This window comes from Rhinolophus sinicus, chromosome 1 (assembly GCF_057876585.1).
Source record: "Rhinolophus sinicus isolate RSI-liver-muscle chromosome 1, RSI-T2T, whole genome shotgun sequence".
Lineage (NCBI taxonomy): Eukaryota > Metazoa > Chordata > Mammalia > Chiroptera > Rhinolophidae > Rhinolophus > Rhinolophus sinicus.
This window is the reverse complement of record NC_142501.1, coordinates 12166795-12193467: the sequence shown is the minus strand read 5'-3', so window position 1 is coordinate 12193467 and position 26673 is coordinate 12166795. Positions and strand designations below refer to the sequence as shown.

Sequence of the window (26673 nt, the reverse complement as noted above, 5' to 3'; positions counted from 1 at the left end):
GAGAGACAACCCCTGCCTGGGGCCCCTCAAGACAGAGGTGTAGGGAAAGAGGCTGGCCTTGGGGTTGAGTCCCATGGGTGACCTGGCAGAGGGTGATAAGGACCCAGGTCACCAGACAACCCTCCTTCACTGAGGAGCACTTGAGCTCACGGGCTGAAAGCCCCTTGTGCACTAACTACAGATCCGAGGCAGGCGTGATCGCTGGTCATTCAATCCATCTCCTGACTTCAGTTTCCCACCCTCAGGCCACCCCCAAAGCTTGAGCGCAGTCACAGGGGCTCCAAGGACTGATGTGCAGCTGCCACACCCACTGTCCTGCAGCAGGTGAGCCCCTGACTACCAAAGAAGCTGCTCCTGGGAACTTGGGGTACTATGAGGACAGCTAGGCTCCCCACACAAGGGACACAGCAAGGAGTATCAGTGCACAGGAGCTTTCAGGGCAGGCAAATACAAGCACAGTCACCTGTCCACGTGGTCACTTTACACATCAAGCAGAAATCCAGGAAGCAGGAGGGCAGGGAGCCGTGTGGGCTTCCCTCGGGCAGACACCTGCCTGGCATTAGGGCGACCAAGGCCACAGCTTCCTAAGTGCCCTTCTGTACCAGCAGAGCTCGGGAGGCCCTGAGTGCGGGCCAGGCTGGGTGGAGGCTGGCATCTCCAGGAACTCACTTTCTGGCCAGGTAGCCCCTGCAGCAGGCCTGGAACCCGATGATGACGTCAGTGATCTTCAGGTCCCGCTCCTCCTCCAGGTGGGCCAGCACGCCAGCCCGGAAGAAGACCTTGCTCTGGCCGATGCGGTACAGGTTGCTGTCAAGCTCCAAAGCTTTGATCTAGACAGGGGAGAGCAGGCCGTTTGTTGTGTGCCACCCCGCAGCCCTCGACCAACACCAAGAGCCTGCCTTAGCTAGGAAGAGGGGCAGGCAGGTTCCAGCACGAGGCAGGGTGACAAGTCCGAATCGAGGAGAAACACAGGACCTCAGGATTAAAGGGAACTCAAAGGTCCTCCTCTTTCTTCTGCCTCCCACCTCTGCACTCTGTAGTTATGCGCTTCAAACGCCCAGCCACCACCCTCCAGCCAAAGGCAGCTAAGCGTCATTGTCGTCGTCACTGAGAGCAGCACACACTGCAGAGCAGGCCAGGCCCGGAGCAAACACTAATGAGGTGATCCCGGCCTTAACCTCTGAGCCCACGTTTCTTCGGCTATAAAATGGGACTGCTTTAACTGGAAAACGTTAACAAAGCAAATCATACTATAGTAGAGGTCTGGGAAGGCAACGGGAGAGTGCGGAAGTGCCGAGCATAGGCTCAGGCGGCAATGAGCACTGAGTACAGTTCAGCCGCCATTGTGATCGGTGAGAAATTTCAGAACAGTAACGAGGCCCTCCTGTGGAGCCCACCGGCAAGGGTCTGTCAGCCTGGGAGAGAAGGGATTTTAGGACAAGCTCCAAAAAGGTGGAGCCTTGACTAGGGTAAGTGGGATCTGGGGACCCTTGGTGACCATAAATGGCTCTGGCAGTCCTGGATGAGGCCCGGGGAGGAGAAGTGAAAACCAGGAGAGGTGAAGCCAACGTGGGCATCTCCCCTCCCTGCACAATGAGCCCCAGGACGCGTCCCATCTTCCATGCACAGTGGGGAGAGAAGAGGAACTGCCTGTGTCTTAAGGAGGGACACCCTTCACTGGCCAGCAACCAACCAAGTCTCCTAGAGAAAGTGTGGCCCGGACACCAGCGGGAGGCACGCCCCCCGTCCACCATGCCTTCTTTCCCATCAGCTAGTGAGTGTCAGAGAGCAGGGACCTGTGTGTGTCTTCTCCCTCTGTTTTCCTGGCCTCATTCTCCCTATCACTTAATTCAGTGCTTTGCACACAAGTGTTGAATTTTTCTTCCCTTTTCTCTTTCCTCCCACCAGCCTCCCATCCCCCAGCCTATCGTCTCCCCCATCTTCTTTGGAAAAAATGCAGGGAAAAGCAAAAGCAGTGGCTGCTAACGCTGGACCCATCAGAAAGAGGATGGCTACAAAGTAGAAAACGACAGGGCGGGTACAGCCCCCGCTTGGCGGCTGAGCTACCGCGGGGTCTTTCTTCATTAAGCAGAGTTCAGCGCGCTCACTGCCAGTGCGCACTGCTCCAGGGAAGGAGGAAGAGTGAGACGAAAGGCCCGAAAGTGTGGACCCTGGCGGCTTCAGGCCAGTCGCGGTGCTCTGGGCTTGCTGCCCTGGCTGCGAGCTGCCCTGCCAATCACACTGGGTGTGAATATTGGGAAGGTGAGCAAGAAAGTAGGAGAGTGTGCCCCAAAAGGAATGGACTGTCTCACGTCAGAGCTCTGCCACGCCGCAGCTCTCGTCTCCACACCACCCTGGTCCCACGCACCACCCCTCACTGTCCGAGGGCCAAGGGGGCTGCCACTCAGGACACCTGGCAGCATCAGAACCAAAGCAGTGGACAGCCAACAGAGCACGGGCGTCAGCTGACACACAGGGCACCCATCCAGTGGGCGTGCACCAGCCAAACGTCCTCCCACACAGAGGGAGCTCAACTCACCATGAGCACACACGCCTGCTTCCCATCCATGAAGCCCTTAGGGATGGAATTTGGTGTCAGGATCTCATATCTGAGGAAAAAAAGGGAAGCTGGGTCAATTCACCCCTTGCTTCAATTCCACATGGCCGGGAATATACGTGAGAAAGGACCATCCCTACAGTGCAGCAGACGTGGGATTCCTTTCACAAAGCCTAAGGAAATGAGACATTCAGCATATCTCAACCTGCTCTTTTCTTAGGCTGAATGACACCAGGAAGGTTTGGTGTTTTCCAAAAAGCAAATGGAAGCTCACACTGGATTACTTCACTCACTCAGCGGTGAGCTTTAGGTTGGGCTTTCTAACTGCTAACTGCCCAGTATCAGCGTCTGTAACCCCGGAGGGCCACTCTTCCCTGAGGTAACACGGGTAACTGTTATGTTAGTAAACGGGATGGTCCAAGAAATAGAGGCTGAGTCATGATGGCAACTGACACTAACCAGTCCTTAGGCAAATAGGAGCGGCACTCACTAATCTTCCTCTCTGTACACATGGCAAAGAGCTGCAGTGCTCACCACGGTAGTAAAAGTTCAACTGAAGCTTATAGCAAATAAACCACGTGGAAAGCATCGTGAAGTAATGAAAACACCATGAGGTGGGGCAGAGCTGCAGTGTTCTGTGACTTCCATTTCTGTAAAGCGCCTCCAATACCCAAGTCTCTGGCTGATCTTCGGGGAGTTGCTTTTCACAGCTCCTCTAACTATAGCAGGCGGCCCCAGGCCCCGCGCTCACTAAGCGTGAAAGTCAACAAGACGACTTCGCTTCAGTAACAAAAGGGGGGAGTCCCATCTCACGTAGCGGGTGGAGCATGGAAGGAACGTGGGTGGAGCTGGCCAGATGTCCGCGGGACATGGCTGAGGAAACGGCTCCCTCACCGGAGGACCCTGTGCCGAGACAGGCGGGCTGAGGCCCCGCTCACCTCTGGCGAAACTCCTGGAAGACCACCCGGTTGGGGAAGCCCTGCCGGCAGATCCGAATGCCCTCGAGGACCCCATTGCAGCGCAGCTGGTCCAGCACCAGGTGGGGATCCAGTTTGCCAGCCTGGAGGAGAAAACACACGTGTGTGGTCTTGCTTCTGTGCCTAGGAATTCTGTGAGAAAGGCTGGGTGGGTCCCTTTGGACTCAACAGGGCAAAAGCTCCTGGCACTCATTGCAGCCCACAGGCGTTACACCTGCAGGTTCTGGGAGAGGCCATGAGACAGTGTAACCAAGTGGAAATGCGGGCTACAAATGTAGCCTCTCCCAGGAGTGCCTGCAGCCGGCCTGCAGAGGCACTGCACTGAGGGCGCTCTGGGTGCTGTGGGGGAGGAACTGCTGCTGCCGGGGACAGATAAGGGCCGAACGCCGCACGTGTGCCCTGCCCATGCCCAGTGCCCGAGTGGACGCACCTTCTTCTCGTGGTTGGGGATGATACAGCGAACGAAGTTGGGGTTGGTGTTCCTGAGCGTGGCCATGAGCTTGGCCAGCTGCTCCTTGTACAGCTGCCCCACCGTGCGGAACATGCCCTTCCGCGTCTTAAAGGCCCCGGGCAGCGCTGTCTCCGACATGCCGGCCACCTGGTCCAGGCCAATGATGCGATCCACTGCGGACACCAAGGAAGAGCATGTGAATACCCGGCACTCCCGGCGGGGCGGCAGGACAGGAAAGAGACAGACATCGGGACAGAAAAAGACGTGAGACGACGAAACAGCAGGACCCTTTCTGCTTAGAGTCCACACTGTCATCTCCAGATGCTGAGACACTTGACCTTGAGAGCAGGAAGCAGGAAGGGGAAAGGCTGCAAAGCCGCTAAGGCAGGTGTCTCCCGGGGAGCGGTCCTCGGGCTATGTTCACATCATCTATCTTCAGCGCACTTGGGAAGCTCTTATTCCCAAAGAGACACAGAGAAGCTACTGTATTCTGGAACAGTGAGCCTTGCTAGTCCGCCAGCCTGGCTCTGAGGAGGTGTTAAAACTTCTCTTACAGAATCTTGTGGGTCTACGGTCACCGTTAAAAGAAAACCTCGTATCCTGACTTCACACTGCCCTTCCCCTGAGAGCGTGGGGCTAGGAGTCAGAAGGCCAGAGAGCGAAAGCTACTTTGCCATCGTGTCCAGGACTGATGAGCCCCTCTCCTGAGATGCCCCAGGCGGAGCTCTAAGCCAGGGACCCAGAGCAGCACGTGCAGGTGTCAGAGTGTTCAAAAGAACCCCTAACCAACCGTGACTATTTCAGGGTCTGAGGACCCCTCACGCCCTGTGTCTCGCTTTGTCTCCTCACTCACAGGTCTTTATCATCTAAACCAGGGGTGTCAAACTTTTTTCAACGTTTTTTACCAAGGGCCATATGTGGTAAAATACACAAACAGCCAGGCCACTCACTAGAGGTGAAGTACGTATTGCCTCACCTGGTTTATTTAAGTAAACTAAATATATTTTTGGAATTTGCTGCAGGCCAATTAACAATGGATTGCGGAGCCCAGTTGGCCCTGCGGGCGGCAGTTTTGACACCCCTGATCTAAACCAACCTTCCAAGCGCAGCTCACACCCAGAGCAATAAAACGAACTGCTTCCTCCAAGGCAAAAACAAAAAAAAACAAACCCAAAGCAGACAGTGATTTAAGGTCAGTTTTAAGTGGGAGCCGACACTGAATTTGAAGACTTCCACTGCTGGATGTAAAGACTAAGAATTCTGTTGACAGTCTGTTTCCTACTCCTTTGTGGCCCGATCTCGATAACTTATTTGAAGACCGCAAAAAGGACAGATGTTTAAGACAGAAGCTGGGAGTGAGGATGGACCCGATGAACCAATGAAAACAGGGGGCGTTTCTGACCTTCTGCACCCAGGGCCCATTTACAGGCCACCAAAGGTTTCTGGGAGTGGGGGGTGGCTTGTGAAGGGGTCGGCTTGCTGGAAGGAAGGTCAAATGTGCCCCATAATAACTTGGTGCTCGTGTGAGCCTGTCCTGGCCCCTGGAGGCCCAGCCCCCAAGGAGCAGGCGCTTGCTGAATGAACACACCAATGCCATTTTAGCTTTCAGGCGTGCAAGCCCACAGCGTCATGCTAGCACGTAAACCTCATGCAGAGACACCCACAGCCACTGAAGCAGTCAGACGCCGCCTTTAGCAGGTGGAGCTCTGAAGAGGATATGGGTTTTCAAGCAAATGTTTTCCTTTTAAAGTCTATAACGTGAAGTCCCCAAATACCCAAACACAGCCCCTGATTTCCCTGGTTTTCTACAGGAGGGTGCAATGGGCCGACAGGGAGGTGCTTGCCCACAAGCCCGGGGCAGACCAGGAAAGGGGCAGGCAGGCAGGAAGAGCCAGCGGTAAGAAAAACTCAGCAGAAGCGTTTGTCGCACAGCCCTGGATGCACCACACATAAGGGATGCCACCCAGGTGGCCAGTCACCTGGTTCTAGGTGAAGAATGGGAAAGCGTTGATAGAAATAGGCTCTCTGAGTGCTCTGCACCTCTGCAACAGAGAAGTTAAAGCAAAACCCAGGCAGGGAGGAGGAGAAAGTGACAGAAACTGAAAAAGCCACCACCAGCCTACCAAGGAGAGGTGGGAGTACAGACGTATGGGGCCGGGAACCCGGACGGCCAGCCTTCGGGCTGCCTGTGACTTCCCATGTGTAGAAAGCGCTGTGGCTTGTCTGTGGCCAACAAAGCCGAGAAGCTCTGGCTACACGCACGCTCAAGGACACTCAAGGCAGCCTCACCCCTTCGGGTTGAGGAGACACAGTCGTGGGAGCGACAGCAGATGGAAATCCCCCAGCCTGTGTCAGGTGGAGACAGGCCCCTTGTTTTGTGGCCTGGCCGCTGCAAAGTGGAGAGAGGCCCAGCCACAGCCACAGGGAGACCAGGGCGGAGGGCAAAGGGCGTACCATCCTTCCACAGCTCTGAGACGAACTTGTCCGAGGACTGGTGCAGAAGCGTGGCGATGTTGTCATTCAGGGGATCCATGTTTTTCATCAGCCACTCGTCGGCTTTGTAATCCACCTGCAAGAGCCAGAATCCCAAATCACAGGCTGCACTGGGGACACAAGCGCTCACAGCCTCTCGGAGGACAAGCTGACCCCACAGGCGGAGAAGTTAAAAAACACAAACACCTCAAGACCCAGGTTTCCATCCCTAAGAAGGAAGTGACGAGTGACGGGCAATGGAGTGGCAAAATGATGTCCTCTGTGGTGTGACGTCGACAGCAAAACATTTAAAACAGTGCAAATGCCCAGCAAACAGGGGACTAAGAAAATTACGGGCCAGCTACACAACAGAACGCTGTTGTTTTTTCGGTAATATGAACGTAAAGAAAAAAACCTAGAAAGACATACACCGAAACGTGATTGATATTTCTTTCTAATAACAGGACAAGTAATTTTTGCTCTGTCTTTTCAGGATGGCTGTTTTCTCTAGTGGGCATGTATTATTTTTATTGCGAAGACCCCAGAACAATACAAACAGAGTGGCAGGTGCCCTGGCCTCCATCTAACGCTCACCACGCCCCAGAGGGAACTGCTGTTCTCTGGCCAGTGGTCCTCACGAGCCCTGCTATCAATGACAACATACATGCCATCGGCTTTTTTTCCTAGAAGCAGAGTTACCTCCTGGGAGACGACAGAGCCCCAGAGCTGGTATCCTGGCCACTGGGGCACAGCCAGGGTGCTTGTCCTTCCAGCTGCCGCAGCACAGCCCAGGTGTGGATACGCACAGCCACTTCATCGTCCAGACCCCCCCCACCATGGGCTTCAGCTATGCCCTGTCTTTTGTCTTGTAAACAGCACTGCAGTCAAAGCCCTCGTGAGGTCTCTGCGCATGTGCGTCTCTAACACAGGTAGAAGTGCAGATGTAGGCTCAGAGAGCATCACCTTAGGTAACTATAGAAACAGGGGTTTCCGTTTGTTTGTTTAATGGGTAGTTTATAATCAAGAGTTGCTTCAGGAGCACTAGGAACCAGAGGAGCGCAGTAGGAGGCCAGGCAGTGTGGGGCCACATGCAGGAGCAGCGGGCGCCGACCACGTGTGGCTCGGCCCGTCTGATCACACGTTCATGTCGTAATCATGTATGTTAGATACTTCATGCAAGGAGAACAGCTTGCTGAGAAAACCAGCTTTAGTCTAAGCGTGGACCTCTCCAGACTCAGGCTGCGCCTGCTCAGGTAGGTGTAAGCCCCAGTACCAAGCAAACTGAAAGACGTGTGCCAGTTGGGTGTGAGGGGGTTCTGCTCTTTCGTGGCTGGGTAGCCTCGGCACTAACAAAGCTGTTACCTATGATGGTGGCTCTCAAGCAGGGCAACTGTGCCACCCCACCCCTACCCCCCACCACGAGAGCTATTTGGCCACATCTAGAGACACTTCTGGCTGTCACACTAGGGACGGTGCTACTGACCACGCGTGGGTAGAAGCCAGGATGCTGCTGAACATCCTTCAGCGCACACGACAGTCCCCGACAATCAAGACCAGTGGGCCCATGACGTCGTAGTGCGGGGGTGGCCGGGCCCCGCCTAGAGCACTGGCCTATGCCCAGCACTGGGCGCTGAACGCTAACTGAACACACGTAATCTTGTACAGAGTGGTCACCCCCATTTTCTACATGAGGCAATTAAGGCTCAGCGAGGTTAAGTAACTAGCCCAAATTCACACAGTGGCAGGGCTGTAATTCAAACTCCAGAGCCTGTGCCTTTAACACACATCTCACTGCTGTACCTGGAAAATGAACCTAATAACAATGCAAACATTATACCTGTCTGAGTACCTAACAGGATTGCTGCAAGTTTCTAATGAGATGGAATGGGTGATGCTGCTTTGCAAGGAGGGAGAGTTGTGTGAATGCTGACGATCGCCACCTGGCACCTTCTCAGATGAGCCCCTTGAGCAAAAACACTTCACCTCTATCCCCAGCCCTGGGGCTGCCCGGCCCACAGTCTTCCCATCGTCTCCACGTCTCCCAAGAAGGTGCAGCTGGTACCTTCCTGTGTGTGCTGTCCTCACCTTGCCAGCATAGTGCATGATGCAGAAATCCGCTTTGTCCTTCAGCTGCTTGGGCTTCTGGAACTTGGGGTGAGTGCCCTGCTCCTGCACCACCTTCTCCACAAAACTCTTGTCGGTGGCTTTGGGGAACCAGCACTCCTCATCCAGCAGGGCCAGGATGCCAGGGGGGCCTGCCTGGGGGAAGCACAGCACCGCACAGGTGAGCGTCACCCGGGAACCCCACCTGCGCCCTCACAAAGCCAAAGCCTGGCTTTCAGAACCCCCAGAATCTCACCAGAAGGTGGGTGGCACTTCCCCCACCACCACCAAAAACAGAAAGCACTCAATTTAAGATTCTAGTTAAAAAGAAACTTCTGGGGTCTAGGCTGTGGCCAACACACCTTAACCCAATGATCCGTCACATAGTTCTCCAACGTTAGAGCTCTGAGATCACCTTCTGGGCTGCATGGGCCATGTAGACCCCCCCAACTCATGTGCCCTCAACAAGCGTCCCTGCCCCTTGAATCACTCTGTGACACCACCCCACACACACTGTGTCTGCACAACTATGTGGTGACATGTGACACTTAGGACAACCCCTCGAGGAAAAGAGTGTGGCAGGTTCCCCAGAGCCTTCTGCACACTGAGTTTATAAGACAAGAAAGCAGCCTCAGACATCGTGGAGGCTGGCTGACAAGACTCAAAGCCATACGGCTTCTTGTTCATTGGAAAACTCGATTGATTAAATCAAACTCATCACAAAAGTAAACTGTTTCATGTTAGTATCATGGATCCTTCAACACCGCCCCCCAACCCTGAGCAGTACTTTAAAAATGCACGAACTTCTTCCTGGGCCTTCTGATCAAGTAGCATTTCAGTGTCACTCCTGTGTACACATTCCCAAACAGCCCAGGATTCTGGGAAAATGTGAGTTCAGTGCATTTAACTCTAATCAAGGAGTAACCCAGAAACAGCTCGGGTTCCAAGAGAGCATAGCCCCCCAAAACTACAGCGCAAACAGGTGACCCAAACAGCACCTGGCAAGAGCTTTCAATACGAACAGATGGAAAAGGGGAAGGGCTTTCTCGCTACCACCATCCACCACCAGCCTTCTGTGGGCCAGAGGCCCGGGTGCTGTGCTGGTCCTAAGGGAGGGCGGACTGTACTTCAGCACGTGCCCCAGGAACACCGTTCAACACCCCAGGTCCTCCACACAATCCCACGCTACAGCGAGAGCCTGTGGGGCTTGGATCTCACTACACAAAAGCTTGCCTGTTTCTTCGGGACAAAGAAAGGCTTGTTGAGCCCACCCCTCAGGTAGATGCTGCGTACTATTCGGGGACTGCAGACCGGATACCCACAGGCACCAGCCACATCCCCACCTGGTCAGCAGCTGCCGGAGGCTCCCAGGCACCAGATCTAAGCCCCAGGACTTATCTCTCCAGGTGGCACCGACAGGGGAGGAGCTAGACACCCACAAGCACCATGGAGCGGGAAGTGAGGAGAGGGCCCCGGAAGGGAGAGCAGGACCGGCTCTTACTGGCTTCTCAATGAGGTCGATGCAGGGCTGCAGGTCCAGGCCAAAGTCGATGAAGTTCCACTCGATGCCCTCACGCTGGTACTCCTCTTGCTCCAGGATGAACATGGTGTGGTTGAAGAGCTGCTGCAGCTTCTCGTTGGTGTAGTTGATGCAGAGCTGCTCGAAGGAGTTCAGCTACAAGGAGAGCGAACAACGTCAGGGAGATGCCCGAGGCCACACCCCCCACCCTGGGGAAGGAGTGGACCCCAGATTCAGGAAGGACCTCCTGGGGCACCTGGATGCTGCCGCCCCCCACCCCGGCCCCCTCCTGGGGCATCTGGCTGGTTAGGGGCCTTCCCTTATCACACCAGCAGCGGGGTACTTTCTGGGCCCATGGACCTCTTTAGCAGCCAGTAAAGCCCTTCTCAGAATAATGTTTTAAAATGCATAAAACAGATTACAAAGGAAAGATGTTGAACTATAATATCAAAATACTGAGAGAGAGTGATACATTGTGCTTCTTTATTAACAAGCACGAGCTATGGACTTAGTAACTTGCAAAATTTTGAAGTAAGGATGAGCATAAATGATGTCACAACATCTCTGCCACCACTCCAACATGATATGAAAACCTCTGATTCCTCCTGGGGACACATCACAAGCACCACTAGTGCAACAGTGGTTTGCGTTGTTTGCTCAATTCAATGAGAGGCAAGTGAAAAAATAATTTTTCCCTCACCCAAGTTCATGGTTTGCCTGGAAAACTACCACGGACACCCCCCACCCCCGCACCCCCAGGTTCAGAACCACTGATTCACCATAATGGTCAGTGTTTCCTACGAGAGCTCAAAGTCTCTATGCCGTCTTGTGCCAACCCTCAGGACATCTTTGCTGGAAGAATAAATGCACAGAAAGCACCTGCACAGGACGCCACCCAGAGCATCATCTAACCAAGTCCACTCTCTCCAGCATTTCTGGGTGGCAATGGGCACACTTGTTTAAGCTTAAAATACGCCCAGCAATGTCTCCTGTCTCCGTGCAAGGAAGGAGGTGGACAGCTTGAGCTGCTGTGGGACCACCGGAAAGGATTCATGACAGGGAGCAGGCAGACCAGCGGCTGCGGAAGCGGCGAGGGGGACATGAGGACAGGAGGGAGGCGCTCACATCAAAGATCTCGAAGCCGGCGATGTCCAGGATCCCGATGAAGGAGGCCCCCTGCCGCTTGGTCTTGTCCAGGGCCTTGTTGATGCGAAGCACCAGCCAGCGGAACATGCGCTCGTACGTGGCCTTGGCCAAAGCCTCAATGGCGAAGTCGGCCTGCGGGGAGGGACCCAGAGGGCGCAGTGTCAGACACAAGGAGCCCTTCAACCTGTACCCTTTGCTGGTCATGTCCCCTGGGGGGCCCTGCCCCAGAGAATCAGCCCTAAAGATGGAAGAAAAGCTTCGTGCACAAATACGTTCACTGCGATGTTATTTAAGGTGATGAAAAGCTGAAACCTAAAGAGCCAACAATTCGGGCAGAGTAGACATAGACAGACATTTGCAAAGACCTTTTTAAAATAAATGGAGACCTAGTGCAGTATCTACAGAAGAAATGACAAGACGCCTGAGATTTGCTTCAAGTCATGCAGTGGGGGGTGGGGGTAGGTAAGGTCAGCGACGAGAGCCGAGACTGGCCATGAGCTAGTCACCCTGGGAGCTGCCTGTGTGACGAGCACGTGGCACTCGCTACACCTACCTCTCTACTTTTTTTGCAAATGTTCAACAGGTTCCATAATAAAAAGCCAGGGTGACACCAAAGTTTAAAAAAAAGAAAGAAAAGCCTGTGCAGGAAATAAAAGGCTGCCCAATAGTTGCCCGTGGGTTAGGACTAGGTATGGCACTTTTCTTCCCTTCTCTGGACTTCTCCGTATTTTCCAAATCTTAAGTGTTGAGTGCAGCTTTTTCATAAGGAAAAAAATAAAGGTTCTTTAACTATTAGGGAAATGAACAGTTGGTAATAATTATGCACGCTGTCTTTCAAAAACAATGTTCTTGGCTTTGGTGGGATAGCCCTGCAGAGAATCACCTGCGGGATGTCAGCAAAGCAGCACGAGGAAAGGAGGACACCCTTGGAAATAGGACTGATCAACCTGAACTTGAAAGTGCTTTTGAGAGACGGGAGTAGCACCTTAAAAACACCCATCGCCACGAGAGAAACTAGAAACCACCAACAGAGGGGAACAGTGGCCGCGGCCTGGAGGGACCTCAGCTGCCGGGGGAGGCGGGCACATTTGCGCAGCGCAGCTGAGGGAAATGCTCCTGCTCGTCTCTCACCACGGGCAGCAAGACAGCAGGTGGCGGAGACACAGCTGCTTGGCATGGGCCTCGAGGATGGCGGGTGCCGCCGCCCCCCTGGCACAGGACGAGTCGTGCTATAGAAACACAAGTTCTCTCTTTACACCAGACAGGACGGGGCCTAGACCTTGCCAACCAATCAGTCTAAACATCACCTCAATGCCGAGAGGCCCAGTGCAGCCTAAAGAGGCCCTACCTAGCGACGGCCCTTCCTGGGTGAGTGGCCTGGGCCTTGTTACGGAACTTCTCAGGGTCAGCTTCACGTTCTTAATGAGGTGACCACCACGTTGCTCTCCGAGCTGCTGTGAGGACTGAATGAGGGGCCCACGCGACAGTGCCTGACACGTGCCGCCCGTCGGGGGTGCGTACCTGCTCCTTAGTCTGTGCCTTCTGGACGTAGTCCCGTCCCACCTTGATGCGCGGGGTGAGGATGCCTCTGGTGAAATCGGTCACGTTGATACCCAACAGGTGGGACACCTTTTGGGCAGCTAATATTTTTCAAACAGTAAGGAAGGAAGGGATAAAAAGTTTTAATTAAACCTAAGAGAACAAGTTTCTCTGCTCAACCTGGGAAGGGAGAAGAAACGTGTGCTGGTAACCGAGCCATCATTTCCAGGACAACTGACTCGGAAGCTTCCTGCACAGGGCAGACACCCAGCTCGCCCCTTCGACCCAATGGCCATGTGCAGGCCAGGGGCAAGGCAGAGGGACATGTCCTAAGGGGCCCAGCACTGCTTCCCCTGCACAGCCCTGGCTATATCCGCCGGACTGCAAGTGGGTCCTACCCACGGGTAGGACCGAGAGGAGGCGGCCCTACCAGGCGCCAGTGCGAGGGGACGGCACAGCACACGTCCCACAGAAGTATCTTTTAATCCACACACCCACCCATTAAATTTTTTGAAAAGCCACAAAGAAGGGCACATTACAGCTGATGACTTCCATGGAGTCATATGCAGCAAGCCAGAGGAACAGCCGTGGCCGAGGCACATGCGGGGACGAGTGTTTCAGGGTCCTACTGTGCTCACAGGTAAGGTGTGCACTGACTGAGCACGAGCGACAGCAGAAATCATTGACTAACAGACAATGGTTTGGTCTCAGGAATGAATGAAGGAAGGAAGGAAACCTGGTCCCTCTGGTCACAGCTTTTCTAACTCATTCTGCTGCTTGCTCTATGAAGAAGTGGCACGCTCACGTGTGTTTCACAGAAGGTACCAAGTGACAGCCAGCCATAAACACCACAACACTAGAGAGTACAATTGGGGACTCCTACCAGACGTCCAAGCCCATCCCGACCCAGGCACCTGCCCCGTCCTTCAGGCGGGGCCCACGGGGTTACCTGTGTTGTCGGGCATGGAGGCCTGGTCGGTGTTGCGCTCCTTCTTGAAAGCGATGTTGCCGAGTTGAAGAACCCCGGAGATGACCCGCAGCAAGCCTAGGGGTGCCAGCAAACGGGGCTCAGAACAGGCAGGGGTGACGAAGCCCGGAGCAGGGCCTCGGTCTAGTCCACGTGGAGGGCCCCCCACCTCCCTGCCGGGGGGCTCTGTCCCCAGGCCTCCGGCAGACCTCGGCTCGGGCAGCCCTGTGCTCAGATACCGGCTCCGTTAATACTCCCGACTCTTCTAACACTGGACAGAGGACGTGCCTCTAGCCCAGGCACAGGCTTGTTTGATAGTTTTCCCGCAACACCGCCAAACAACATCCATTTACATATTGCCTGTGGCCGAGCAAAGGTGACTCCAACCCAAATGTACTCTCCCCAACTTTCTAAGACAAAGGCTCAAGGCCCCTGCACTCTCCATCTAGGGAAATGGGAAGACACAGGCAGGTTCCACACGTTATTGAATCCAGGCCTCGCTGAGGCGAAGACCCCAGTCCCCGCCCCTTGCACACTCTGCCAAGACAGGGCAGGATATTCCACTTCCAGCAGACGGCAGGTACTGCAGCCGTGGGCCCCGGCCCTGGGCAGTAGGCACCTGTCCTTCCTTCCCCTCTGCCCAAACGCCTGTGGTACCACAGGGAACAAATAACCCTGAAACTCCAGCCTGGGTCCTATCTCCCACACACTCAAGGCCTTCCTCCCGGCCCCAGGGCTCCCCAAGAGTCAGAGCCAGCAGGAAGCTCTCCCAGGCCTGCCGGCTGCTGTGGTCCCCTCAGCCACAGGAGGGCCAGCCCGTACCGATTTGCTCGTCCTCTGGGATGCTCATGATCCTCATGGCCTCCATGGTCTCCTGGAACAAGTCCTTGTCCTGCTGCCCGGGGATGGTGACGTGCCCGTTGGACAGGAAGCGGTATTTGTTGTACGGCTCCAACAGGAGGTCAGCTGTGAGGGCGGAGGGCAAGGGCGAGTCAGCGCAGTGCTGCAACCTGAGGTTCTAGTTAACACTGAAACACTGGAGATTTGGGAGGCCGGGCGGCGCCCCTGAGCCCGAGATACCCCAGGAACTGCGGAGTAGCCAGGAACGCTGACGTCCTCAGCGTGCGAGACTGACACGCACAGAACCCGGGGCCGCGATTCAGCTGCCCACGCGACCTGCCCTGGCTTTTCTCGGGGGCGCTCAGAAGCAGGAGGCCAAGTCCTCAGGATGGCCCAGAGAACAGACCTCATCCTGGCTTCTCCTCCCCCACCCAAGGCTGGTGTTTTAGTTTCCCAACTGGAATGTGAGGCCCGATGGCAGTGGGTGCCTCTGTGCCCGGCAGCCCCGGGGCAGACAGGAGGCCCAGGACTCACTTTTCAGGTGCTCTCCAGCCCCGGACAGGAGATAGTAGAAGATGTGGAAGGTCCGCTCATCCTTGGCTTGGCGGATAGCACGAGATTTCTCCAAAAGATCTTTGCAAACATTGAGGAGTGGTGCAAACTGCAGGGAAGGCAACCCCTCCACTTTCCTCTCTACGCCCGTAAAAAGCAACTGAACTTCACCAGGCACAAAGAACGGCACAAAATGGCAAAATAAAATAAGAGCAAACTCTCTTGGCTCCAGGGGTGTATGTAGCTTGTCCAAAGAGCAGCTCTCACACTTGGAAGCCTTGTCTATTCCAGGGGCCCCCTTCTCACGAGCCAGTGGAGATCAGAAGACTCCCACCAGCAATGGCTATAAGGCCGGCGTAGAAGAGAAATAAATTAGCACCCATCCCAACTCCACCCCTCTGGGAACCACACTGGGTAACCTTCAACAGTTCCATCCCATTCTAGGCTGAACTTTATCCTGCCAATAAAGAAAAACCTAGCTGAGCTGGGTTTTCAATGAGCCTCTCCTGGTACTTTTCTGATGCCACAGAGGAGGTGTCATAACAGGCCCACAACGGGGAAGCCGCCGGAATCAGGAAGCTGCTGCTTCTCCATCAAGGTCACTTCCTCCCCTCCAGACCAACAACTCTTATTACAACGAACCAGAAGGATACAAGTCTCAATATTGGCTCCCACGATGTAGCCATTGACATCAAAGTTGATGCGAATAAATTTGCCCTAAAGAAAGACAATGAAGAGATCAGACACCCCATCCTCCAGTCCCTTTCTCCTGGAGGGAGAAAACCAAGAGACTGTGAGCATTTGTCTGGCAGCCAGGGGCCCCGCAACCCACAGCGCACGGGTACTCAGGGCTCAGAAGTGCCACACTGCTTTAGGCCGGGCACCAGGACAAGGCCCAGTGATGCCCAAACTCCTCTGAACAGGGGAAGAAGTGATCCCCACTGCCTGATCTGGCCCTGGGCTCTAACTTGCTACGGGCTACGAGAGGACAGTCAAGGGGACCAGCGGGGGCTCCCCACTCCCTTGCTGGCTTTTTGCCACCTTGAATAAGCTACTTATGCAAGTGCCCACCTACTATGGTACAACCCAGACTGCTCCACGCAGCAGGCCCAGGAAGCACCAAGCCTGAGCCTTCCTCACTTTGAAAGAGAGGGGACCCAGCTGGAAGGCATCATGCGCCAAAGCTCTGGGTAGGAGCGTCTGGCCCTGGAGCTGGGGCGTGGCCGGCGCTACTCACGAATCTCGAGGAGTTGTCGTTCTTCACGGTCTTGGCATTCCCGAAGGCTTCCAGGATGGGGTTGGCCTGCAGCAGCTGCCGCTCCAGCTCCCCCTGGAAAGGAACCCAGAGGTGCAGTGAAGGCCAGGCAGCGGCTCGGGCTGCCAAACCTGCTCCTCCAGGCGGAGGTTCGGTGGCAGAGCCGTGTCTCCACGATGGACAAGCCTGAACGGAGGCTTCCGATGGCCCGCCATACCAGCCTCGGCCTGGTCCCTGTGTCACTCACGAGCGACCTTTCGGCCAAGCCTCCAGACACCTTGACTGGTTTGAACTTACTTCCCCGGACTGACTGATCAGCAACCCTAGAAAGAGAAAGCGGGCAGCTCCCAACTCCAGGAACCTGCACAAGGGCTCAAGCCCGCCCCGGAGAACACACTGGAGGGCAGCACATGCGGAGACAGCGCTCCTTCTCGGGACAGTCTCCATCCCAGGTACACTGGCTCCCTCTGCCCTCCTTGCCTGGCATCCCTGCCCAACAACCACATTTTGCTTCCTTTCCATAGGACAGACCCACAAGAGACACAAGCTCATCTCATCCGTGTCCCAACAAACACTGCATTTTCCTCGCTGGTCCCGTCCTGCCACCCCCCAAACCTGCTCCCAGCACAGCAGGTATCAGCATGGGATAGACAAGGCCACTGTGGGTTCTGAACTGTTTCTCAGTCACAGCGATAAACCCTGCTTGTGGTCTCACGATGCTTTGTGGTTGACAAAGCACACCCCATGCCTGGGTACTCATGATCCCCAGGGTAAGCAAAACAGGGAACCCTATTTCACAGAAAACTGACGTTCAGGGAAGGGGAATGAGCTGCCTGAGGCTATGCAGCTGTCAGCCAGCAAAGCAGGAATTCGATTTCAAGTCTTCTACCAACGCCTGTCAGTCACTGCCATCCTCCCGCCCTGCCCCAGCCCCACTTGGGGGCTCTACCTGTCAGATCAGATCAACCTCGGAAGCAGCCATTGTCTTCCCAGCAGACTAGACAATAACACACTGGCTGAGGAAAATACAGATCTCGTTCACCTTAATACCTGGGTACTCTCTAGGGGGAAAGAAGATCGCATGAGGGCCAGGCAGGGTTCTGTATTTATTAGCAAGGCTGGAGCCAAGCCAGGATTTTACGGGAATAAAGGCTGTCTGAGTGATGAAAAGAAAGACTGGTAGTAGCAGGAGAGCCATGGACCACAGGCTTCCAGGCACACCTGCCGCAGACGAGATGTGTCTGCAGAGCACCGAGGATGCAGGAAGTCCACCAGAGACTGGAAAGGGCCCAACAGATCCGCTATCCCTTCGCCCCCCACCCCTGGGCTGGGGAGTCTTTCATCTCAGACCATACAGCTTGGTGGAGGGTCAGAGCAGCCAGGTCAAGGGGCAGGGGTCAAATACCCACAGAGCAGGCTCTCCTGACACCACTGGTCACAGGGCACTGGGCTACCACCCCCGGGGCTCAGGTGGGCCTGGAAGTCAGCAAGGCAGCCCACGGGGCCAGATCTGGATGAATGCTCCTTCCCCACCCACGGAAACATTCCTCTCCAAACACAGGCCAGGCGGCCAGGCGGCCGAGCCGCTCCCATTCCCGCAGACAGATGGGAGTGTGGCCCCAACCACGCCTGCCACTGCCCCGGCTTAGAGGCAAAGCTGAGACCCCTGTCCTGGGACCACAGGCTGTTGCCACGGGACGCAGGACTGCCAGACCAACTCGGGCATAACCATTAGGAATTCCACAGCCCAGCTCCCTGCTGACAGTGGTGATGACTAACCTAGGGGTTTTTCTTTACTGATGCCTATTTGGGCTCAGAGGTGTCTTATTTTTCAATGCAATTTGCATAATATGAAATTATGAGGTTCTGTAGGCAGAGTGTGGCTCATGAAGTTTGGGAATCCCAATCCGGTTTCTGAAGGGCTTCACTGGGTGGTGTTTCTGACAGTGGGCTACAACCACCTGGGAAGTCCCTTTGCCCAAGTTCTGCTCTGCCAACCTGCGGCCCTGCCAAAGCCCAGTCTTCCCACAGCAAGGTGAGGTCTGGGACGTCCCGGCAGGCGGTCTTGGGTGAGCAACGGAGTCGCTGCAAGGGGAGGAGAGCGCTCTTTGCCACAGCGTGCCATGACAGGCCTCAGAATACAAGAGCAGTAAACCAAGTTCAAGAGTGTCTCATGGTCCAGCTGTGTGTGGGAAATCACCGTACAGCTTAAGGCAGGAAATCAACCAACCCGGTCAACAGCCTTTGTAACGGGAGCGTCTGAGGAGGGCCTGGGCAGCGATCGGAAACCAGACGCAGCCCCGGACTAGAGTCAGGGCCAGGGGCCCACCATACTCAGAAGCCTGAGAAAGAGGATGTAACAAGTTTGCTCCCACTTCCCACACCCCCCTCCACATGCCATCTTGTCTGAATGTGGGAGGCCTGCCTTCCCCTCTGCAGATGGAGCCCCAGAAATAAGGCAATGGGTCTGTAACTGTGCTCCTGTCTCGGCAGGGACTCCAAGGTCACCTTCCAGAGATCCAGGCGCACAATAGGCATCCAATAAATAGTTGGGAAATGGATTTTACTGCAAATTCAGAGATGGAAAACCACAGCTAGAGAACTCCCAACCTCACAGTCCTGTTTTTAAAATAGGCTTCCTAAAAAGAATGGAAAATGGGGTGTGGAGAGAGGGAGCAAAAGAAACTTTATTAGTTTCTAAATATAACTCCAGACGCCCCATGGAAAAAGATTCCGAATGTCTTAAGAAATGTGGCACATAAAAAATTACTTTTGGTTCCATTCCAGAAGACTGTGCTCATTAGGACATTCTGTAGGACACGCCCCAGGTCTGCATGCAAAGAGACACACACCGCTACTTACTTATATGAGCTGCACACAGCACCCCTGTAAGGGGGAGCCGCCCAGATGGTGCAGCTCCCCCTGGCAGCTTGAAGGGACACCACGGACATTTAGATTCCGCAGGGAAATTTAAGAGTGTGTGCTTGAGAGAGACAGAGAGACCACTACACAGGCATGCTTCTGACCGATCACCCCCAACTCTGGGAAGTCCAATGGGGGCCTTCTGGCCACTGCTTGGGACCAGCACAGTGGTGGCAGGTGAGGGTCCGGCCATCTCCATCGGGTCTAGAGCACTGAGCGTGTGGGGTTCCAGGAGCAGATTCCCGGCCCACTGTGCCTCGGTCAGGGTTCTGCACCGTGCACGACAGCTGCTACGTGCATGGGGAATTCTGGGCAGGACCGGAGTTTCTGAGAACAGCTAGGTGAGGAGGTCCGTAACCATTCTGCAGGAATTGTCATTTCAGAGTGCACGAGAGGTCACTGTGTGTCACACCCAGCCCCCCTCCTCTTCCCAAGACAGTCAGTGAGCCGAGCCTACGAGAACAGTTCTAGGCGCAGAAAGTGACAATGGTGTAGAGTGAAAAGCTGCTTAGAAAAAAATACATAATTCAAGGGCACACGATGATCAAAACACGCATTCCTGGTGCAGAACGTGCAGTAAACGTGCAGCTCACCTAGCGAGGACACTGCTGAGTTCCACCACAATCCACCAAGAGGGAGAGGGGAGAAAAAGGGATGTGAGAAGGCTTTCCAATTGCCCTTTCTCTCTTCGCTGGGGGGCGGTCCACCCAGGGGCATTTCAACAGCAGGGAAGAGAAGCAGGGAGTCAAACGCAGGCCTGCCCGGGGTCCTGCAAGTCTCCATCAGCTTGAGAACCAAGTTTTGGAATCTCTCTTCCGACCTCAGAGGTGGAGGCCACACAGCGATTAGCTGCAAACACCAGGAGTGCTGCTGTACAGACCCCCCAGTGGTCTCGTTTCCATAGCAACTCAGAAAGTTGGGAGGCCCAGGGAGACATGGGATGGCAACCACCAGACCCACTCCCAAGACAGCCATGCTGCAGCCTCAATGAAAGCGGGCCCAGCCTCCGCTTCGTTCCCCGAACGCTCTCACTTTAAGCCACGCCATGAATCACGCTCGTCCTCGCAGGGAGGGAGGCCCACACTCACCTGGTCCTTCTTGCTCTTGTGTGAGGAGGCCACGTGTGCCAGGTACTGAATGACTTTCTTGGTGTTCTCTGTCTTGCCAGCTCCAGACTCACCCCTGCCAAGAGAGCCAAGGAAGTTCTCAGGGAGATGTGGCCAAATCCTCAAAGTGTCCCCTCCCCACTGCAGGCTCTACTGCCCCCCATTCTGCTGGACCCCAGTGAGGGGCCCCACACCTGGTGGCAAAGCGGACAAGCTAGTGCTGGAATCCTCACGCACTCGGGCCACTTCCCATGGCCCTGAAGAGCCCTGACAGTAAACTTACATCCAGTGCTGGCCCTGAGCCCTTGGCAGCCTTTGCATCCAAATGTCTTAGGAATCACTTAAGGCAGCTGTGAACTCAGGGGTCAAAGGCACTTATACATGTTCCTTCGAAACTGCACTTGAAGGAATGCTCTGTACCACTAACTCCGTCAGCAACGGGGTTTATTTATCTCCTTGTTAAGTTCCGAGGGTGAGGGTGGGAGGCCCAGCGTCCACGACAATCCAGGTAAGAAAACCATGCTCGGAGCCAGAAAGAATGCGTTCCAGAGGGGCCCGCAGCCGCCACCTGCGCTCTGCTGAGAACTCTTGCTTTTCCCTCTGCTAGAAACCCACCCCACTGCCCACCGGCTCCTTTAAGGAAGGCGTTTAAATCTTTGCCCATGAAATAAAGCTCTTTCATGCTTGGGATGCCTGAGTAGCCCATCCCTTGACGGGAGGGGCAGGGCATGAAGTGGGGCCCGAACTCATCAAGCTCAGTTTTGATAGGGCTCCTCCAGGGTAAGAGCGGATCGGGGGACACCCGGCCCCGCCACCCTGACAGAAACACTTACGTGCACAAAATGGACTGGTCCTCTCGGTCTGAAACAAAGGACACATCGCATTAACTTCCACTATATGTGAAAGCCTCCCACTCTGGCTTCTGAAGAGCAGCCCATTTCCCAGGAGGGAGAGCCTGGAACGCTGCCCCATGCAGGGGACCCGCCACACCAGGCCGGCACCAGCTGGCCCGACGCCTCACTCCGAGGAGGACCATTCCTAGGTGGCAGCCCCACCGGGCAGCTGCTCCCTCCTCCAGGAGCTGCCTGCCCGCCTGCCTCGCCCGTGACACCAGGAATAGTTCTGTCTCTCCCACCTCTGAGAAAATCAATCTGTGTAAATCTCTCCAGGAGTCTACCTGACCCTGTGTGTTTATAGCAGGGGTTTCGGGCTATTCAGCAGGCCTGTGGCAGGTGTTTTAAATACTGTCCCCCTTTAAGCGAGGAGCATCAGTTAAGAGGCTGGGTGAGGGGAGGGGTGTGGCAGACAAGGTTGGCTTTATAATGGGCCAGCCGTGGGGCAAGATGCTGCCCTGGCCACATGCCCAGCCTCCTGCTGGGATAGGGGCTAATAGCACAGGCGTAAATAACAAGCAGTGTGGTGACGTGGAAAAAACTCAGTAATGTTAGTTTAAAGACAGCTTGTCAGAATCACAGTTTTGGACCAGTGTGGTTGACCACTTGGTCTCCAGGCCGGACTGTCGGGCACTTTGGGCACCTACCCCCAGCTCTGTGAACTCACCCCCCTTGGATCCAGGAGGAACAGAAATACCCACAGTGTGCAAGCTAAGTTTGACAGAAATGCTTTAAGACGTTTGGGCTGACCTGTGTCAGTGTCTAATTTTAAGCAACAGCTGGAAATACGAACTCATTTTTCCCTTTTCATCCCCCCCCCCCCATGTAACACCCCCAGGCCCATTTGAAGTCAAATCAGCCTGAATCCAGGATTGGGCTCCTTACCGGTAACTACTATTTGAGCTGTAGAGAGAGATTTAATTCTCCAGTTTCCGTTTTCTTATCCATAAAGTAAATATGCTTCTAACCCCCTGGCAGGATTAGTTTGAAGAACAGAAATAACACATAAACGGACCAGCATGGTACCTGTAAACAGAATGCAGTCCACAAACGGCTGCTGCCTGTTTACTGCCCATCAGGAAGTCGCCCTAACGGGTGGTAGCGGCACTGCCAGGGCAGCAGGACTGCCAGTGGTTGGCAGTAGCCCTGGTTCTGGACAGAAACCGACGCTGGCCACCAGAAGACACCCTGGCTTCCACGGCCCAGCCAGACCCACAGGACGGGCACCGGGAGGGTGACTCATGGCTCCCTGTGTGCGTGGCCTCAGGAGACGGATTTGCAGACACAAGGCTCCGTCACCTGCCTCTTGGCAAGGTGAGCCTGCGGGGCACCTGATCTCACAGCACCCAGGGCTGGGCATTTACTACCAGCTCTTCTCCCATCTGCGGGTCACTCAGGAGGGAAGGAGGGAGTCGGGGGTGGGGGCAACTAAACCTCCCACTGACGCAGCTGCCCTGCCCTTTTCTGCAGCCTCCCCCACCTCCCTAAGAAATAGTGGGGTGGCAGTGCGGAGGGAACTTGGCCACTGTCTTCACACAAACCCCTCCCCGCCCCACTGTGGAGCTGCTCAGAGCAGGCCCCAGAGGGCAACCTTGCTGCCCCCGTCTGACTTTCCCACACAGCAGAGTCCGTCATGGCCGCAGCCAGGGCTGAGCCAGTCTGGACGAGACAAGCAGGAGGCAGAGGGAAGGAAGCACGGGGACAAAGGCTGGGCAGACGCACAGTCCCCACTGCCTGCCCCTCAGCGCAGTGTGGTGACCGACAGGATCTGGGACAAACGGGGTAATCCAGGGCCCCAGCCTCCCCCACTGCACCTTCCTGGGCCGGCCCCACCTGCAGACATGTTTAGTCATCGCTCGCAAGCGGGCAAGACTGTACCTGCACGTGCTGGCAAGTCCTGGGGCAGCAGCGGCTGACACTACCATAAAAGGAAACATTCCCATCCCTTCCAGAAGGAACCGTTTTCCCAGAACTGTCGCTGGGATGGCTGGAATTCCTCTAATTGTGTGAGAAGGAGTCAGATGCTGAGCTGCTGAACAACAGGAAGCAGAGCCCCCAAACACACACGTGTGGGCACACACACGGGCACGTGCACACTCAAGGACGTGGACAGGCGACATGGACACGCGTGCGCATGGGTACATGCACACAGAGAAACAGACACGGGTGTGGACGGGCACAGGCACATACACACGTGCACACACAGGTACGTGTACACAGAGATGCACAGACCTGTACACACTTCACATTCTAATTCCAGACCAGCTTCATTATGTAACCTCCACCCCCAGCTCTTCCTCTCCTCTGACCTTTCACCTCTAATTCCTGAAGCCAAGTTAGCACTGTCAACACAGCCTAAAAGGAAATACTTCGAAACTTCCATTTTTCACTAAACGCTTGATTCGCTTTGCCAGAACCTTCATGCTTTTGCCAAGAGAACTGATGGGAGCCTCACCTCTTGTCCCCACCACCTGGTGCCCCAAATCCACCTGCCTGCGATGAATGACACCGGGGCCCCTTTCATCTGGAAAGAGCTTTCTTTACAGTAGGTTTGGGTCTGTTACCTTGTGGCCTCACAGTAACCTTAGGAGGCACAGGGCAGGCATTGCTCTCTTTCGCACAAGCCGCCTCTCACACCTCTGTTCTGTTCCTGAGCTCAGACGCATCTCCTCTGGGCAGGGGAATGGTTAGAATTCTCAGCACCCATCGGCTTTCCGCCTCAGTTTCCTCTGCCAGACCCCTGATGCATTCTAGGCCCCCTTATCACTCCCTCTGTAAGCCCTTCCCTACACAGTCCTCTCACGACATCGGACACCCAAGAGTCCAGCCCATTCCGCTGTTTTGGCTCAAGTCCTTATTTGGACCCATATGGACTGCAGGCTTATTTGAAAACGCCCTTCCTTCCTCCACAGAGGAGACAGACAAACAGACAGGAACCCTGCAGGCTGGACCAGGGGAATGCACCCTCCAGAGACAACCCTGTTTTGGGAAACAGGCTCCCTGCTGGGATGAAGGCCCTTCACCTAACCTCGGAGCCTGAACCCCTCTGCCCAGGCTCTACTTAGCTACGGATGGGTGTACAGCCAAGATTATGACTCTCTGCCGTGGTTTTCAACACTTTTAAAACAAACAGCAGCCTTTCCTCAGATAAAATCTTCCCGAATCCCCAATATGAAGCAGGAGACAAAAACCAGAGCTGCTTAGGTGGTGGGGACAGGGTTCCTCAGAGCACACGTGGACAACCACTGGTCCGCGTGTCTGGAGCAGATGAAGGGACAGAGCCGTGGGCTGCCTGCTCCCGAGCTGAGGTTCCAGCCCTCACTCTGCACTCCCCCTCGTGATGCCTGGCTCCTGGGCCTCTGGGGAATAGAGGGCAGGCCTCCCTGGCAGGGCCCCTCCCATGACTGAAGGGAGGGCGTGCCTGACGAACAGGCACAGCACAGGTGCTTGGAAACGCTGAGCCCTCCGCACTCTGCTGCTCACCTTCCTCAGAACAACAAGAAAGGTTTTCAGTTCCATATTCAATGAAGAGGCCATTCCCTCTCCTGATGTGATTTGAAACCCCAGATGCCCCGAGGCCTTTCCGAGCTGAAGCAGAGGTCCAAAAGGACAGGCATTCCCAGCTCACTCAGAGGCCCCAGCTCAGGGGGCGGAGGAAACACCTGACCACAGGTATTTCACCCCAGGTGCAGCCTATGCTGGGGGCCTTATCACTCACTTCCTCTGTGAGAAGAGCTGCCGATTCTTTGTCCATAAAAGGCCACGAGGCTCACAGAGTGGTGACATCAGCCCCGACAGGAAGTGCAGAAGGAAGAGATCGGGCCTGGCTCCCCAACTGCCGTGTGGCCCGCCAGGCCCGGGACTGACTCATCGGAGTGCTGGCTGAGATAACGCCTCCTGAGGTTCAGACAGAGCTGCACTCCCTGGGCACACATCGGGAAGGGCGCCCTGCCCCCAAGACCCATCTTCAGGTCAACCAGGTTTCTTGAGAACAAGAGAAAAATGACTGCAAAGGGCTGTTTCAGGTTGGGTACCATGCCTGCATGGGGTGAGCCTGGCAGGATGACCCAAGACAAACGGGCCTGAAACTTTCCACCACCAATGGGCTCTGTCTTCACATCAACGGCAGAGCAGACGCCTGTGTGGTTCCCTGTGGGAACCCCTGCTCCTTGTGGCCTGGGACGGGCAGCAAACTCCTGGCCTAGAGTTACTTCTCCCACGGGCCTCTCGTGGACAGCTTCAGGCTCTCAATGGGCCAAAGTACCAGTGCACTTGGGCCAAAACCAAGAATAAGATGCGGAGAGACCTACGGGTCCGAGCTCAGAACTTGGGGGCTAGGAAGGCTCTAGAGAGCGCCTGGTTCAACCAGCGGTATCTAGAGGTCAGGAGAAACCCTATTACTTGATCAAAGTCACACAAGCTGGGCCAAGAACACAAACCTCTGGATACCGAGGGCTTCCGCACAGCGCTCCTCCAGGGCAGGGCACCGTGTCACCTGCAGCGCTGCCTCAGTGCCGCACAGAACAGACCATCCACACCCACAGTGTCACACGGGGCCTTACAAGCTGCCTGCTCCTTTCTCCAAAGCCAGCCCAATTCACAAGCTTGGATTACAAGCACTTGGAAAGCAGGGAGGTGAGAAAAAGCAGGTACAAAATAATGCTCCGTGTTAGGAGAGGCTGTAGGTGGATGCTGGGCCTCGGGGGCCTGTGTCACGAAGCTGCGGGCAGGCAGCCTGCCCCCCCAGCACACAACATGGTCACCAGTAACGTTCTCTCCAAGGCACAAGGAGGCACAAGTCGGCCGCAACCCAAGCCAGAAGCCAGCCCGACTTGGCCCAGCGCCTCCACCCACGCGCTCCTGCAGGTAGGGCTGTGGTCTAAACTCCGCTGAGGAAGCCCAAGGCCCCAGTTACAGGAGGCAGAGAACGGGCAGCCCTCCCCAACAGGCACCCTTAATAATTAGAAAGAAGCCCAAGGGACTGATCTTAGCTTTCATTACGTCGGAGGGCAAACGAGGCCCCAATGTCTCCCAGCCAAAAGGCATCCAGCAGCTCACACCGGTGAGCTCCCAGGGCACAGGCAAACCTGCCAGAAACCACAGCTGGTTGTTTATCCACCTTTCCCATGGGCGGGGTGAGAAGCGAGAATGTTCTCTGTGTGGGGATACTGCTGAGGCAGTTCTGACAGGTTTGTCAGGGTGGAGGGAAATTCAAACCCTACATGTGAGTGCTGATGGCCCACAGCAAATGCCACCAGGACGTGGGGAGGGACCTGATACCCTGAGGTCAGTTCTGCCCAGCTCTTCAACATTCCCCTTGGGGAAAAGACAAGACAGCAGGCACCCTGGCTGAGTCCCACACAGAAAGGACTAT

At 55.2% G+C, this 26673-nt stretch overlaps 1 protein-coding gene across 1 annotated transcript in view; it reads right to left on the bottom strand.

The window, feature by feature from the left end:
* MYH9 (myosin heavy chain 9) overlaps positions 1–26673 on the bottom strand; it is an 89519-nt gene that overhangs the window by 19878 nt on the left and 42968 nt on the right. The window contains exons 4-19 of the mRNA XM_019713438.3: positions 21240–21267; positions 20389–20482; positions 16361–16453; positions 15777–15840; positions 15106–15204; positions 14554–14697; positions 13714–13809; positions 12747–12865; positions 11205–11357; positions 10062–10235; positions 8543–8716; positions 6440–6554; positions 3965–4158; positions 3496–3617; positions 2540–2609; positions 670–830 (exon numbers count right to left, since the gene is read on the bottom strand). Coding sequence (XP_019568997.1) covers positions 670–830; positions 2540–2609; positions 3496–3617; positions 3965–4158; positions 6440–6554; positions 8543–8716; positions 10062–10235; positions 11205–11357; positions 12747–12865; positions 13714–13809; positions 14554–14697; positions 15106–15204; positions 15777–15840; positions 16361–16453; positions 20389–20482; positions 21240–21267 — 1900 coding nt within the window. The remainder of the gene's footprint in view (positions 1–669; positions 831–2539; positions 2610–3495; positions 3618–3964; positions 4159–6439; positions 6555–8542; positions 8717–10061; positions 10236–11204; positions 11358–12746; positions 12866–13713; positions 13810–14553; positions 14698–15105; positions 15205–15776; positions 15841–16360; positions 16454–20388; positions 20483–21239; positions 21268–26673) is intronic.